Genomic DNA, 17,302 nt, shown 5'->3' on the forward strand with positions numbered 1-17,302 from the left:
ACCAGCTGCTTTTCTCCACAGATGCAGCCTGGCCCACTGAGTTCCTCCAGCATCATCGTGTTTTTCATCTATAATCATCTGACTTTAATATAATGCAATGCCCAAGGAACTTCACAGGCTTAGCAAATTAAATTTGTTTCTTTAACATAAGGAGAGAGAGGTGGCCAAAAGCTTTGTCAAAGAAGCAAGTTTTTATGAGGGGCTCAGAGAAAAGAAGCAGTAGCAACATAGAGGATTAGGGAGAATAATTTCAGGGCTTAGGGCCTTGGCAGCTGAAGACATTGCTGCCAATTAAACTCAGGGATGGAGAAATGTGGAGGCGTCTGGAGACCTTCCAGGGTTGTAGGTCTGGAAGAGATTACAGAGAAGGGTGACACCAAAGTCACCTCAATCCTACACTACAATGGTGAGTATATCACAAAAAGAACTTCAGTTTAGTGACTGCTGTTGGGAGAGGCTGGGTGACCAAGTGAGTTAGTACTGGTGGTGGTAGCCCTGTGGTAACCCACAGGAGGCACGGCCACTGGAGACCTGAAACACAGACCCGAAACACTCGCCCGAAACACCGGCCAAAACATACCGGCCGAAAACGCCAACCCAAAACATGGGACTGACACAACAGGCTGAGAGAGTGGGCCAAAACCCCAGCCTGAAACCAAAGAGTTGTAAAGGAAGCCTGGTGGTGTGAGTCCAACCCCATGTTTCCCACAGAGACTTTTGGAACGTTCAGGAATGTTACTGGACAATAAACTTCAGCTACCGTGAAATTCACCATTTAACATCCTTCAGAAGATGCCCCTCTTGTAACCAGAGCCTGGAGAAGTAGGCTGATGAGTCAATTTTCTACCACAGATAGTTTTTGCCAACTTCCTTCAATCTGGGTCCTCTGGTTGCCAGTTTTCCTGGCACCTTATAAACAAATTTTTCACTCCAATCTCCCCTCGCCCACTCACATCACCACTCTACCAATCCTTCTATTATTGGGGGAAACATCAGGGAAATATGACCAGCTGCAAATTCCCATCCCAAGGGCAGGAGAAGCAGAACCAGGAATGCTCCATGAAAACATGCGTGCATCTCAGTTTTCATGTTCCATCGAGAAAGCAATTGATATCTGCTATAAGCCTCTGTCAGGGAAGTGTGGGGTTAGGCACTTGGTAGGAAGAATAAAGGTGTAGACTATTTTCTAAGTGGGAAGAGAGTTCAGAAATCAGAGGCACAAAGGGATTTGGGAGTCCTAGTTCAGGATTCCCTCAAGGTTAACTTGCAGGTTGAGTCGGTAGTAAGGAAGGCAAATGCAATGTTAGCATTCATTTCAAGAGGACTAGAATATAAAAGCAAGGGTGTACTGCTGAGGCTTTATAAGGTGTTGGTCAGACTGCATTTGGAATATTGTGAGCAATTTTGGGTCCTGCATCTGAGGAGAGATGTGCTGGCCCTGGAGAGGGTCCAGAGGAGGTTCACAAGAATGATCCCGGGAATGAAAGGCTTAACGTATGAGGAGCGTTTGATGGCTCTGGGTCTGTACTTGATGTCAGAAGGATGAGAGCAGATCACATTGAAATCTATCCACTACTGAAATTCTTGGAAAGAGTGGACGTGGAGAGGATGTTTCCATTTGTAGGAGAATCTAGGATCTGAAGGCACAGCCTCAGAATAAAGGGACATCCATTTAGAACTGAGATGAGGAGGAATTTCTTCAGCCAGAGGGTGGTGAATCTGTGGAATTCATTGCCACAGAGGGCTGTGGAGGCCAAGTCATTGGCTGTATTTAAGACAGAGATTGAAGTTCTTGATTAGTAAGGGGGTTAAGGGTTACAGGGAGAAGGCAGGAGAATAGGGTTGAAAAAAAAATCAGCCACGATTGAATGGTGGAGCAGACTCGATGGGTCAAGATGGCCTAATTCTGCTCCTATGTCTGATGGTCTTCGGACAGGAGGAAAAATCTCCTAAACGCTAAAAATTAATTCTTCACTGTATTGTTCAGCGTTTACCTCCTGTGAACAAAACAATTTGGCAAGATGCACAAGGCATCACTTTCATGGACTTTCAAAGCTCAGTAGGATACACTTGGTCCACTGTGAATGCACTGGCACCTCCATGGAACTCGACAAAGGTTCCATTTCCTGCTCGTTCCTCAATGCCTTGCAAATTTTGACCTCAAGTATTTATCTAACTCTGTTTAGAATTTAATTGTTCACCTTACCACCAGGCTCAAGGACAGCTTCGATCCCACTGTCAACAGACTCTTGAATGGATCTCTTATACGCTAAAGATGAACTCTCGATCTCCCAATCTACCTCCTCGTGGCCCTTGCACTCTACTTGTCTGCCTGCACTGCACTTTCTCTGTAACCGTAACACTATATTCTGCATTCTGTTTCTTTTACTACCTGGAGGTACTTATGTATGGCATGACTGGCTTGGATAGCACGCAGACGAAAGTTTTTCACTGTATCTCGGTACATGTGACAATAATAAACCAACACCAAACTCCACAGTGTCGAAGGGAGAGAGGAAGTACAAGGTATGCTAGGGTGGTAGTCAGCTGATTGTGTAAGGACTGGGCTCCTTAGACATCTTCCTACTATGTTGCATTCAATACCAATCCTATGTAGACCAGTCCCTAATGATTCAATCAATCCACTGGCACGGTCTACTCACCTCATCTTCCTCTAACAGCACAAGACGTACGATGATGATGTTCACAGAGTTCCCGATACTGGCATCACGAAACAACCCAGCAACCTGTGGAGAGACGTGTCAAGAGCTGGTGAGAGAGCAGTGCAGCCACGTGTTATAATAGGACAACAACCACTTCCTACAGCACTCAGTACATTCCAGGCATCTCAGAGAGACAGTACCAGTGAGAAACCAACTACACTAAAACTGCTGGAGGAACTCAGTGGGTCAGGCACTATTGGTGGAGGGAAGTGGACAGTCGAAAGAGTCCAGTTGAAGGGACTTGACATAGAGTTATACAGCACAGAAACAGGCCCTTCGGCCCAATACATCCATGCTGACCAAGATGCCTTCCTGAGCTACTCCCATTTGCCTGCATTTGGGTCATATCTTTCAAAACCTTTCCTATCCATGAACTGAATGTTGTAATTGCATGCAAGCTGTGGCTGGTATTGCCTGAGTAAAAAGTGCAGGTTCCTCAGCCTCAACCTGAACCCAGGATCTACTTCACCAATGTTGCTCCTCCAATCTTGAGGGAAAGTCACACAGTGACCCTCAATGCTGCACAATACCGGTCCACACTGCCATCTCGAGACATCATCTTGGACTGTTGCTTTTTCCACTCCCAGGACAACAGGAAACATCTGGTTTCCTGGAATGTATGATCATCTCTGTCGTTACTTATTCCCTTTTAGTTTCAAAACTACTCCTTCCCAGATATTTATCCAGATTGCAGCAGTGATAGACGTCACAGCATTACTTGGCTTTGCTGGAATTGGTCTTGTCAACGGATGGGAAATTCTGGAGCTCACAATTCAGCCCTACGTTGGCACGTGGTAGTCCTGGGCCCTTCCCTTGCAGGAGGAGCCGAGATTTCACGGAAAGATCCCAGGGATGAGGGGCAACAGCTATGTGGAGGATTGGAGAAGCTGAAGTTCTGCTCAGAGCTTGGGAGGTTAATGCAAGATCAAATGGAATAGCCCAGCGGGGTCTGATGGAGGAAACAAAGAGGAACTGTTCCCATGGCAGGAAGTCAGTAACCAAGGACACAGCTCTGCCTTAGTAAAGAACTACGGGCAAGGTGAGAATGTGTTTTAATCCTGTGTGTTGTGACCTGGAATGTGCTTCCTGCAGGAGTGGTGGTAACATATTCAAAAAGAAGTGGGATAACTATTTGAAACTCTACAGGGGCTGTGCAGAAAGAGTGGGAATGGGACTAACATGAGATTTCTTTCAAAGACCCAGAAGAAGGACTGAATGGCCACCATCTGTGCTATTAGATTTGATGGTCTCCAGAGGCTTATTGATAAATGCTGAGTCAATGATTCCCACCTTCATAAAGACTACTGGTATCGTCATGGACACCTGCCACCCACAACATTACCTTTTCTCTCTTCTACCTTCTGGAGAAGATACAGGAGCTTGAAAGCCCCGACACACAGACAAGAACAGCTTCTTCCCCACTGCTGTCAGACTCCTGAACCAGTCACCTCTCTCACATCCCCTTCCTGGCGGTGCTGCCACGTTCTCAGACTCTTAATTCTCTCTCTCGGTTATTCTGTTGTTGTCACTTTCGTATTTCTTTCTGCACTACTTCAGACTGTACTGCAGTCTTTGCACCATTCTGTTGTTTTGCACTTGCGGCTGTATTTATTATTGTATTTATTATTACTATGTACACTGTTTACTCTGTGAGCTTCATGCGAACAAGAAATTTGATTGCACCCTCGTGTTACATGACAATAAACTAAATCTGACAGGAATACAATAATACATTGTGGGGATTATCTGGGCCCAAGCTGTCCATGGATTTCTCTGGACTCTGGACTTGAGGTAGTTTTAGACACTCCTTGACTGAAATAACTTTTGTCGGAAGGCTTCACCTTAACAGCAAGTTAAAAGGCCTGAGTGGGCACAAATCCTGAATGATCAGTTAATGTTTGGAATTGCCTTTGTTGCCGAACTACAACCGGTGTTCAGCCTTTGTTGCTCACTGCAGTTTGTAACCTGCAGCACTCAGCTTAGAGATTGGAATGGCTCCTAATAAATTTATGATTGTCAGTATTAGAGCTTTGATTAACAAGGTATGGAATAAAACCGTCCTGCTACCAATTCTCGAAAGGAAGCTCAGGTTCTGCTTCAGGCTGACACTACAAGGAGGAGCCATTGGAAGCACAGATTTTTGGATGAGTTATTAAAACATGGTCCCATCTGCTCTTGCAGTTGGATGTGAAAATCCCGTGAATGTGAAATGGAAGTGGTCCCTGCTCAATATTCACACTTCAGTCTATACGAGCAAAACATATGATGTGGATATTTTCACATGGTTGTTTGTGGGAGCTTGCTGTGCCAATTTTGACAGCAGCGATCCCTACAGTGATTATACTTCAGAAGAATTTATTTGGCTACAAATTGCTATGGAATGTCTAGAGGATGTAAAGTGCACTTTGCAAACACACAGACTTTTTTCCATGTTCCACCCTATTAAGGTTTACCGGCAAACAAGGCAAAAATAGCCATGTTGGTTTATTCATGCTCCTTCAAAGAACGTCACTTGAAAACCCATTCCATTTTAGCTGTTTAGGACAAACATTCCCTGCATGCAACACACTTGTTCTGGTGGAAAGACCGTCTCTCAGTCTACCGTATCAAATCCATTAATCATCTTAAGAGCTGCTCAAATGAACTGCAACAGTTCAAGAAGGTAGATCCACACCATCTTCTCAAACCAAACACTTTTAATGCTTTATTAAAGTACTTAACTCATGTCTGTGGAAAGTTTTGCCTTCGTCACGACTGTTTTCTCAGTACACATGCCCTGTTGTACTACAGCTCAAGGCTCCAACCCAGGACATGATTGGTCCAGTTTGTGGGGTTGGCAGTAGAGATGGGTGAGGCTGGTTGGACTGGCATTATCCTGGGATCGGTCGGCAGGAGACTTAGGGAGCAGCCAAGAGAAAGTCTGGAGACCCCAGGAGTGGCCAAGTGGGAGGCTGGAGACCAGGGGAAACTGTGAGGGAGGCCAGGAACCCTAAGAGTGACCGGTGAGTTCAACAATGGGAGAAGTTTAGATACAGGCCCTTCCCGGGTTACAAATGCCTGACTTATGTATAGCCCATACGCACGAGCGAGCTGGCAGGAGGGATGGGGGAGGATTTGCCGGCTGCTGCAGGGCTGCAGGAATCTTCTGTCGCCTGGGAATTCAGTTTACAGCCGCATTTCCGACTTGCCAATCGTCCGGATTATGAACCATCGACGGGAATGGAACCCTGTCATGACCTGAAAAAAAATTCCAAGGGACCCACTACCTGTGGTTAAAAAGGTTAAAGGAAAAGCATACAATCACACGATGACAGGTGGCAGGTCAGAAGATTGGACATGACACAAAGATTAATAAAGAAGGAAAAATCAGTACAAGATAAAGCAATGCAGAAATATAAAGTAGTAAGTGTTTGTACAGCGAGTTACCAAAGGAAGTGTTGGTTCCATGCAAGGTGACTCTCAGGAATTAATAATGGAAAACAAGGATGAGGTGAATGAATTAAACAAGTATTTTGCATCAGTCTGCAGTACAGAGGGTTCAAGTCACATCTCAGAAATAGCTGTTAATCAGGAATTAGAAGGGAGGGAGGAACTCAGGAAAATTAAAATCACCAGGGATGCGGCACTGAGCAAGTGGTTGGAGCCACAGGCTGATCAAAGTCCAGGTGCTGATGGTCTTCATCCTGGGATCAAGAAGTGGGTAGTGAGATAGTTGATGCTTTGGTTTTAATCTAATAAAATTCCCCGGATTCAGGCAAGGTTCCATTAGATTCAAAAATAGAAAATATAAATCCTCCTTTCAAAACGGAAAGGAAGTAGAAAAGCAGAAAAAGCAGGAAAAGTGGAAGCAGGAAAACTTGACCATCCGTCATTGGGAAAATGTCAAAAGCTAAGATTAAAATGTTAGAGCAGGGCACAGAAAAATTCAAGGTAATCGGGCAAAGGGAAATGATGCTTGGCCAATTTATTGGAATTCTTTGAAAAGGTAACACATACTTTAGATAAAGGGGAACCAGTAGATGTAGTATACTTAGATTTCAGGAAGCATTTGAAAAATGCCACATCAAAACTTACTATGGAAGATAAAAGCTCGTGGTGTAGGATGTAACATACTGGCATGGATAAGTCAGCTGGCTAACAAGAAAGAGAGAGTAGGTAATAAGTGGGTCTTTTCCTCGTTGGCAAGTTGTAACAGTGGTCTGTCACAGGGATCCTCAATATTTTACAATTTCTATAAATGATCTGGAAGAAGGCAGTGAATGGTTGCTAAAGGTGCTGACAACATAGAGAGAGGTAGGAAAGTAATTTGCAAAGAAGACATCAGGAGACTTAAAATATCTAAGCTAATACCTGAAATAGGGTTTTTTTGTGGAGAAGTTGGACAGGCTGGGCTCTTATCCATTGGAGTTTAGGAGAGTGAAGGGGGAGTTGAGTGAAACATACAAGGTGCCGAAGGATATGGAGAGACTGTTTCCCTTGTGGGAGAATCTAGAAATAGGAATCACTTAATACAGATGAGATTTTTTTGCTTTTAGAATCATGAGTCTTTGGAACTCTCTTCCTCAAAGGGCAGTGGAAGCAGTGTCTTTGAACATTTTTAAGGCAGAAGTAGACAGACTATTTAGAGGGGAATGAAAGGTGGCTCCAGGTAGACAAGGATGTGGCCACAATATTAATAAATGGCAGGGCAGGCTTGAGTGGCCTGCTCCTGATTTCAACAGATGCTCACGTGTTTGTATGTAACAAGGTAGTGGATGGATTTTGTGGAACTTCACTACTGAAGTCAGGATTTACAAATGAGTAAAAAAGATTACATCACCTCCATCTTTAAGCTTCTGTACTTTGGGGGTGAAGCAAGCTTCCTACCTAGATCCTGGCTGCATTACACCTGGTCTCAGAGTGGTGGCTGATGGCAAGAGAGGTCCTTCCAACTGCCACCGCCAATTTCTGTGACCTCGATGAGCATCGACATCTCACAAAAATATAATTGAGAAGTAATTTGAAATGTTCCAGTGAAACGGAGGAAGAAGACGGTCACTCACCATGTTCATAACAGTGAGGACGTAGGCCTCAATGTTTTCACTTCCGTGATGCTCCACCATTTTAGTGTCAGCCACAACCAGCGTCTCCACCCACCTCTCCTTGCTAATTGACCGTTGCTTGATCCGTCTCTTGTGCTCTTGCTTCTTTTCCCATTTTTCCCGTTTCTTTTCCAGATGCTTCAAGTCCTTCAGGGAATCTGAACAATTTCCAAGAAGGAACAGAGAGTGGGATTTGACTTTGGCACTGCTCAGCATCATTGGGATTCATCAAGGAACACAAGAGTAGAACAATCCCTCCCAACACCTGCTCCCCCACTCAATGTCATGACTCAGCTGTTTGCTGGCCACATCGATCCACCTCAACACCATATCCCTTAATACCCTAACCCAACCAAAACCTGTCAGATTTAAAATGATTAATTGAGCTTGCATCAACTGCTTTTTATGGGAGGCAGTTCTGCACTATTACTACACTTCACTGACTTCCTTTAATTTGTTCGAGTGATGTGACTATCACTGGTAAGGCCAACATTATTGTCTTGCTACACTATTTCAGAGGACAGATAAGAACTAACCATGTTGGTTGTGGATCTGGATTCAGACTAGTGATAGAGGGCAGATTTCCTTGCAACAACCCAGTCATCACGGAAACCAGCCTCCCCTCCATGGACTCTGTCTACACTTCCCACTACCTCGGTAAAGCAGCCAACATAATCAAAGACCCCACCCACCCTGGACATTCTCTCTTCTCCCCCCTCCCATTGGGCAGAAGATACAAAAGCCTGAAAGGACATACCACCAGGCTCAAGGACAGCTTCTATCCCACTAAGACTATTGAACAGTCCCCTAGTATGATAAGATGGGCTCTTGACCTCACAGTCTACCTTGTTATGACCTTGCACCTGACTGTCTGCCTGCACTGCACTTTCTCTGTAACTGTAACACTCTATTCTGCATTCTGTTATTGTTTTACCTTGTACCACCAATGCACTGTGTAATGAAATGATCTGTACGATCGGTATGCAAGACAATAATAAGCAAATTCCAATTCTATTTCATGACCACCATTATTGATCCTAGCTTTGCATTCCAAATTTATCTAGTTACTAATTTAAACTTCAGGGCTACTGAGATAGGATTCAAACTCATGTTGCTAGATCAATAGCCCATCTCTAGATACCAGCCCCGTGGTTTGGTCACTGTGCTACTTTTGGAAGACCTGGCTGATTTTAAAGCTATTCCCTAAAGTGAACCTACCTCAGAATCCTAATAACCTCATTGAAGTCACCGCTTAACTGGAATTGGAATTGGTTTATTATTGTCACATGTACTGAGGTACAGTGAAAAACTTGTCTTGCATACCGTTCGTACAGATCAATTCATTATACAGTGCATCGAGGTAGTACAAGGTAACTTTCTATATTCTGGGGATTACAGCCCATAAGGAGACTTGAAGCAAGGAAGCCCTCGCAGTTAAGATCCTGGAAACCTTCTTAAAAATAGTTTTAAAAAAATCTTACATCAGTACACATTTCCCAAATGTAAACATGTGACTATAATTACCTCATGGAGCCACATCAGCACCACGACTGGCAGAAGGATTTAATTAGTGTGACAAATATCATGCACAAATCTGAACATGCGCATTTAGTTCCCATTCTAAATGTGCATCATGAATTTGTAATGGTCGGTAGAAATAAAGATAGAATAGATGTTTCCTTTCTTGGGAGAGAAAACAGATCTGGTAGCCAAAAGTGGGAGGAAACTGATCTTGTTTGTCAGACGCCTAATGCTATCCTAGTTGGGTTCAGGGATCACATACCAACTTTAGACTCTCAAAAATCTTCCATAAAAACCCTGAACTTTTGATAGTCTAGTTCATTTTACATCTGCAGTAAGTGAGATTATCAAAAACACTGGAATTTAAGCAACTGTAGAAGTTTTATAATGATGGAAGTAATCAGAGGAACCAGATTGTTCTACCAGGAGCAAGGAGAGAGAGAGACAGACAGACAGACAGAGAGAAAGAGGGGGAGAGAGAGAGAACGAGTAAGAGAGAGAGGAAGAGAGAGAGGAGAGAGGAGAGAGAGAGGAGAGGAGAGAGAAGAGGTGGAAAAGAAGGAGAGAAGGAAGGCACAGAGACAGAAGGAGGAATAAGCATAAAAGACAGAGTAACAACAATGGACTGGTTCTGGTGTCAATCAAATGTTTCTATTTCTAAGCAGACAGAAGTAATTCTGTTCAGTCTAAGGCTCTGAGTCTATTTGATCCTCAGAACTATTGTTCCAGTCTGGTACACCCCCACTTGCGGATCAGTTTGTGACACATCATGGTCTCAGGATAAGCAAGTGACATCTCGCATTGAGATGAGAATTTTCTTCAGCAGGGTGTGCGGACTTGTGAGCCGTGAAGTTGTTGTCACTGAGAACTTCCAAGGCTGAGATCAACTACTTTTGGGCATTAAGGGAACCAGGGATTTAGGGATCAGGCAGGAAATTGGAAGTAGGCACAGGATCAGCTATGGTCTTATTGAACAGAAGGGTAGGATCGAGCAGCTTAAAGACCTACTCCGGCTCTTAGGTTCTTGTGGCAGAGATTCCGTTAAGAACAAAAATGGGGCCATTTTAACTGATTGCCCACAGAGACCAAGGGCCTGATGGCCTTATCCCTAAAATTGGGGTATGGTCGTCTGTTGGTTTTGTGTCTGCTTCTCTGGTTAAAGTTACCCCCCCACCAACCCCCACCCCCCAATGGTGGTGGTGACATCTAGTGACAGTCATCAGTACTGCAGTGATCTGCATTGAGACACCAACCAGAAAATGTTGGAACCAACCGGCAGGTCAGGCAGTGTTACCAGAAGTTTCCGTTTTTGTTTCAGATTTCCAGCATCTGCAGCTATTTTTTTGGAATTTTGTTTTCACGTTGACAGGTTGTCCAGATCTAACACATTTGACCCTCTCTGTGTCGCTCACTGAACACTGGTGGATGGCAGTGGGGTTGTGAACGGATGACAGAAAATAGGTATAAGTGCATCTGCCACTTAAATAGCACATCCGAAGTGTCTCATCTGAAGTGGGGCCTTACTGTGGGGAGATCACTGAACGTGCAATCCTCTCCGTTCATCCTATTCCACTCACGTCCAATCCCACCTACCATGTTCCGTCTGTATTGTTCCAGAGGATCTCTGTCATCCAGAGATGCTCCCTCTTTCTGAAACTTTGGTGGTTGCTGCTTAATCTGGTGCTCATGTGTCTGAACACAACTCAGCAACACATGAGCAAGTGGAGTTCACTGTGCCAGAGAGAGAGAGAGACTGAGTTGCTTGCGCACGTGTGTGTGTGTGTGTGTGTGTGTGTGTGTGTGTGTGTGTAGTGTCTGTGAGAGAGAGAGAGTGAGAGAGGGGGTGGTGGTGAGATTGTCTGAGAGAAAGAGAGAGGGGTGAGAGTGTGTGTGTGTGTATGTGTGTGTTTGTGTGTGTGTGTGTGAGAGAGAGAGTGGAGGGTGGTGGTGAGATTGTGTGAGAGAGAGGCGTGAGATAGTGTGTGTGTCACAGAGAGGACAGGTGAGGTTGTGTGCATGTGAGAGAGAAAGGGGGGTGAGATTGTGTGTGGGGGGTGAGATTGTGTGTGAGAGAGGAGTGAGATGTGCGTGTGTGTGTGGGCGTGTGTGAGATAGGGAGGTGGTGATGAGATTTTGTGTGTGTGTGTGCGTGTGTGTGTGTTTGTGTAAGTGTGAGAGAGAGAGAGAGAGAGAGAGAGACAGGCATACAGAGAGAGAAAAACAGAGAGAGAGGGAGATGCAGGGTAATTGACAGATCATGACCTCAGTGCGAGAGCATTGGGAAATGTAAGATAAGAGTTAAACAAGAGGCCCAGAGGTGCAGACGAGTCTTGGAAATCACCCGGGGTAGTTCCCATGCAACACCCTGGCAATGATGAATTAACATGGGTGTTATCTGATGTGGCGTCTGCTCATATCAGGTTGTGCTGAGAGCTCTCCGTGCTCACAGCTCATAGCTCCCCAACTGAGCACGACTGCACCATCTGCAGTGCAGGGACAATGAGTAAAAGCAGCAGAGGCCCCATCAACACAGTCAATGCCGTCCTCGAACCCCTTCAGTACTCAATTCCACATACTGGGGCCTCAGAGTTAGCCGATGGCAGTTGTGTTATTGATGCTAATGTTGCTACGTTAGTGAGGTGAGGGGGGGTAAGGCAAGGGTGAGAGAGATGGCCATCAGCTGGAGTTCCCAAAGCTGTGATTCCACATCCCTCCTCCCACCCTCCCCCACTCAGAATAACAAGTGCACAAAGACCAAGCAAAGGGCAGCTTGAAGCCCAATCATGATGTCTGTGTTCTTAAACAACCATCTAAGTTTGCACACAATCCTGGATGGGTATGGAAGAGCTGTGGGCAACAGGGCTGGGGATCAACTGCTGGGGTAAGATGGAGCAGCTGTTTTCCAACCAGCACAGGGTCAATGGGCAGAGTGGCCTCCTTCTGCATTCAAAACATTCCATGAATCCAATTGGTGGCTGCCACAGGAGGCACCAACAATCTACACAAATACCCCAGCAGTACTTGACCAGAGAGTTAACAACATTGGAAACAAAGACTGATCCGTGTTTGTATACAGGCTGTCCCTGGTTTACACATGCCCGACTTATGGACACCCAAACATACAAAGGACCTCCTGTAACATTATTAAGTTCAAAAGTCCGATGTACATTTGTTCCTACAAACAGCAGAACTAGTTTCCCCCCTCTCTCCACTTTCAGTTATTGTTCCGGTATCAGTCTGGTGTGGTTTTGATGCCATTCCCTACAATGGAGGGACAGTTAGTACCAAGGTATTTTTGTGTGATTTCTGACTTATGGATAAAATGGACTATGTAAACACAGAACCTGTTCTTCATCCAGGAGCAGCTTGTGCTGCCTATCACAGACACGGGTACCCCAAAGTCTAGTCACTGCAGTGATGTCAGAAGCAACAGGGAGTTTGTGCACAGCAAGCTCCCACAAACAACAATGTAACAATGACCAGGTAATTTGCTTTAGCGGTGTAAATAAAGAAATAAATACCAGTTTGCCAGGGATAACTCAGCTGCTCTTCTTTGGAAAAGTGCCATGGGGCTTTTTCCGTCCCTCTGTAAGGACAGAAGGGGCCACCGTTGATGTTCTATAATCCTATATCGAAAGACAGCACTTTCAAGAACACTGCACTCCCTTCGGACTATCCTGGAGTTTTCGTGGAGGTCCCACATCTGGGATTTGAACCCATAAACTGCTGCTTCAGATGGTGGTGAGGAAGGCGCATGGCATTCTTGCCTTCATCTGCCCAGGCATTGAGTACAAGATCTGAGATGTCATGTTACAGCTGTACACAATGACGACCAGGCTACACTTGGAGTACTGTGTGCAGGTCTGGTCACCACACTAGAGAAAGGACATGATTAAGCTGGAGAGGGTGCAGAAAAGGCTCGCAAGAATGTTGCCTGGATTGGTGGACTTGAGTTGTCAGAAGAGATTAGATAGGCTGGGTCTGTTTTCCCAGCAGTGAAGGAGGCTGAGAGCTGACATGATCGAGGTATATAAAATTATGAGAGGCATCGATAACCAGATTTTGTTTCCCGTGATAGGGGTGTCTAAAACTAGAGGGCACAGGTTTAAGGTGAGAGGGAGGTTTATAGGGGATCTGAAGGGCAGCTGATTCATGCAAAGAGTAGTTGGTGTCTGGAACGAGCTGCCAGAGGAGGTAGTGAAGGCAGGATTTAAGACAGCATTTAAGAGTCATCTGGACGGGTACTTGAAGGAGCAGGGAACAGAGGGTTGTGGGATTAATGCAGGCAGGTGGGATTGGTATAGACAGGCATGATGGTCAGCAGAGACAGGGTGGGCTGAAGGACCTGCTTCTGTGGTGTACAGCTCTATGACTGACGCAGAACTGACGACTGCCAGGCTCAGGAGCAGCCCTACAGCTGAAACATGAGCTAGCCGAGGTCACGGTGCGACAGCTGCACGTCTCCACACTCCTGGTACCTTTCAACAGGAATTGAGTTTCATGACCAGAAGCAACTTTGCTAATGAGCCAGAAAGATTGGGTTGAGCCAACACAGATTAGGATGTCAGAATTCGTGTCTAGCGTTTATTAAAACTTTGTATTGTGAAATGCTCCGTCAAGGTTGATGGAAGACAGAATCTGTGGGATATCCACTCGAAGTGGGTGTCCAGGAGAGCTTATTGGGAATAGCACAAGGCCATTCAGCCCCTCAAACTTCTTCCTAGCATTCATCTAGACAATGGCTGAGCCACATTTCCATCACGGGTTAGCTTTGAGAAGGGCCATAAATTGAACCCTGTTAGAAGAGGCAGCTAACACCTCACAATCTCAGAGCTGGTGGGATGTCAAATTTCCAGTATTTGCTGTTAAGGCAGAAAATACTGGAAATATTAAAAGATCGGAATAAAATATTTGATGGGGCTATGGCCCAGTGTATTCCAAGATGAAGGTCACACAAGCAGAGGTCTGGGGGAGAAACAGGGCCTTTTTAATGCCTTTTATGGACCCCACATCTTTGCCTCACAAAGCAGTCAATGAAACAGCAAGTGCTTCGAAGACTACAGCAGTTCCGAGGTTGAAATTGATAGGTACTGTGCCCTAATTTTGAGATATAAACAGTCGCAAACCTTAGAAATCTTGCAGTGGGGCGCAATTTGTGAAAGATATCAGTCATAGAGTAATACAACATGGAAACAGGCCCTTCGGCCCATCTCATCCATGCCAACCTTGCTGCCCACCAAGCTGATCCCATTTGCCCTCATTTGGCCCATATCCTCTAAGCCCCTCCTATCCTACAGGTGAAGGAGCACGTCTTTTAAAAAAAATCAAAATCCTTCTCAAATCCGTCAAAGGTGCTGGAATTATTGCTGCAGTCAAGTTAGCAGAAGCCCCGTGGCTAAACTTGAGGGCCCAGCATCAGTACCCTGAGTAACTGGTGAGAGCACAGGCCTGGAGGATGCTTCCTTTTGGAAGTTAGTGATCCAGGAGCGAAGCAGAAGCTTGTCACTCCTCAGCTGGGGACCAACTGAAGCTTCAAAACCACTACTTTCCTGTGTAGAAAGCCTCTACTCACAGCCAGAGTAACCCTGTAGCCATGGCTCAGTGGGCAACACTCTGCTCCCTAACTCAGAAGATTGTGGGTTCAAATCCCACTTCAGAGATTCCAATGTATGCTCCCAGGCTGACATTCCAGAGAGAGTACTGCGCCCTCCGGGGTGTGAAACTGAGGTAAAAGAGCTCAGTGCAATATCTGATAAAAGTCTATACAATTATGAGAGGCATAGATATGGTAGACAGTCAGCGTCTTTCCCCAGGACGGAAATGTCAAATACTAGAGGGCATAGGTTTAAGGTGAGAGGGGGAAAGTTTAAAGGAGATTTGTGAGGCAAGTTTTGTTTTTACACAGAGTGGTGGGTGCCTGGAACAGGCTGCCAGGGGTGGTGGAAGCACGTTTAAGAGGCGTATCGGCAGGCATGTGAGCAGGCAGGGAATACGGGGATATGGACCACATGCAGGCAGATGTGCATTGACATCATGGTTGGCACAGACATCATGGGCCGAGGGGCCTGTTCCTGCACTGTACTGCTCTAGGTTCTAATACTGAAGTGGAAGGGCAAGGGCAGATTCTGCTGGCGTTGGGGATGGTAGTCACGCATGAACAAATGTACATTATCGTACTTAATTGGAGGCAGCAAAACAAAATGCTGGAAACACTCAGCAGGTCAGGCAACAGCTGAGGAGAAAGAAACAGAGTTAGAACATAGAACAGCACCGCACATGAAAAGACCCTATGACCCACGAGGGCTGCGCGCTGCCTGGGGTGGTGGTGGAGGCTGATACGTTGGTCAAGTTCAAGAGATTGTTAGATAAGCATATGGAGGAATTTAAGATAGAGCGATATGTGGGAGGAAGGGGTTAGATAGTCTTAGGTGTGGTGTGAAGGTCAGCCCAACATGGTGGGCCAAAGGGCCTGTATTGTGCTGTATTGTTCTATGTTCTAGGTTCTCCATGATGCCAAGTTAAACTAATCCCATTGGCCTGCACGTGGTCCATATCCGTCCATTCCCTGCTTGTTTGTGTGTCTGTCCAAATGTTGCTTTTAAACACTGCTGTCGTATCTGCTTCCACTACCTCCTCTGGCAGCGTGTTCCAAGCGCCTACCACATAGACAGGAAAACATAGACAAAAGAATGGAGGAGTTGCGAAATGCAGAGCAAGGAGACATGTCCAACAGGTCAGACTGGGCACGTCCTCCACTCTCAGAGAGAAAAAATGGAAAACAAACAAACAAATTGAGCCCAATAACACAAATGAATGACTGATACAGACAGAGAAATCAAGTCACCTGAAGTTGTAGAACTTTGCACCTCCTCACTCTCTACCTGCTCCCATTCACTCATTGACCTTGTTTACAGCTTACCCCCATGGTTGCCCTGGTTTCACCCCATCAGAGACATCGCCCTCCCCCACCCTCCCTTCAGCTAAACCAGTGTCTTTTGTCACCTTCCCAGTTCTGATGAAAGGTCTTTGACCTGAAATGTTAACTCTGCTTCTCTTCCCACGGATGCTGCCTGACCTGCTGAGTATTTCCAGAATTGTCTGTGTTCTTGATTTTAGATTTCAATTGAGGTATTGTTAGGGTAGGTCATCAGATTCTTTTTCCTTGGATGGAAATGTCAAATACTAGAGGGCATAGGTTTAAGGTGAGAGGGGAAAGTACAAAGGAGATGCGTAAGTACTAACATGCTGAGTGTTGTCAGCAGTTTCTGATTTATCTTGGATCTCCAGCAGTTATTTTTGGTTTTTCAGAGTTAACTTTTCAGATTGATGATCTTACATCATCCACAGCCATGGTACAGTGACAATGAGTGAGAAGCACTCAGTAATGTTCCAAGGTTGTGAAGAATGCTGTACAAATACTTTCTTTTTATTTTCATGTTATGTAACCAACCAGCATATGGATGGGACTCTAACATTGCTGTTACTAACACATGCAAGGCATGCCACTGACATCATGCCCAAAATAAGCTCCAAAGGCGGAAAGTTTTGGCATGGTTGCAGTGGTTCTTGTATTCAAATGTTCCACTCATATGGACACGATGATAAACATTGCAAGAGCTTTTATTTTGTAACATGATCGAGGGAACTGCCCAGAGGCATGCCAAAGAAACTTCACTGCCAGCATTGCTGCTGAATTCACATAAGGACATTATCCTTTCTCTGTGGCTCTTGGGAACAGCAGGGCCATTCAGCCCTTCTAGTCTATTCTACTTTTCAATGAGATGATGGCTGGTCTATGCTATCTTCATTAACGTACTTTATTCCTGTAACCCTTATTTCCTTTATCCAACAAATAACAAATCCAGTTTTAATATTTATGATTGACTTCTGCTCTCGGGGGAAGGAGTTCCAGATTTCAACCACCCATTGTGGAAGGAAGTGTACACAGATGGACCATCTTTTATTACAGATGGACAC

At 45.2% G+C, this 17,302-nt stretch overlaps 1 protein-coding gene across 1 annotated transcript in view; it reads right to left on the minus strand.

Moving 5' to 3' along the window:
* The window catches only part of LOC127584088 (A disintegrin and metalloproteinase with thrombospondin motifs 7-like), a 169,218-nt gene that overhangs the window by 122,393 nt on the left and 29,523 nt on the right, over positions 1 to 17,302 (minus strand). The window contains exons 4-5 of the mRNA XM_052040647.1: positions 7,766 to 7,962; positions 2,664 to 2,747 (exon numbers count right to left, since the gene is read on the minus strand). Of these exons, the coding sequence (XP_051896607.1) occupies positions 2,664 to 2,747; positions 7,766 to 7,962 (281 nt within the window). The remainder of the gene's footprint in view (positions 1 to 2,663; positions 2,748 to 7,765; positions 7,963 to 17,302) is intronic.

This window comes from Pristis pectinata, chromosome 28 (assembly GCF_009764475.1).
Source record: "Pristis pectinata isolate sPriPec2 chromosome 28, sPriPec2.1.pri, whole genome shotgun sequence".
Taxonomy (NCBI): domain Eukaryota; kingdom Metazoa; phylum Chordata; class Chondrichthyes; order Rhinopristiformes; family Pristidae; genus Pristis; species Pristis pectinata.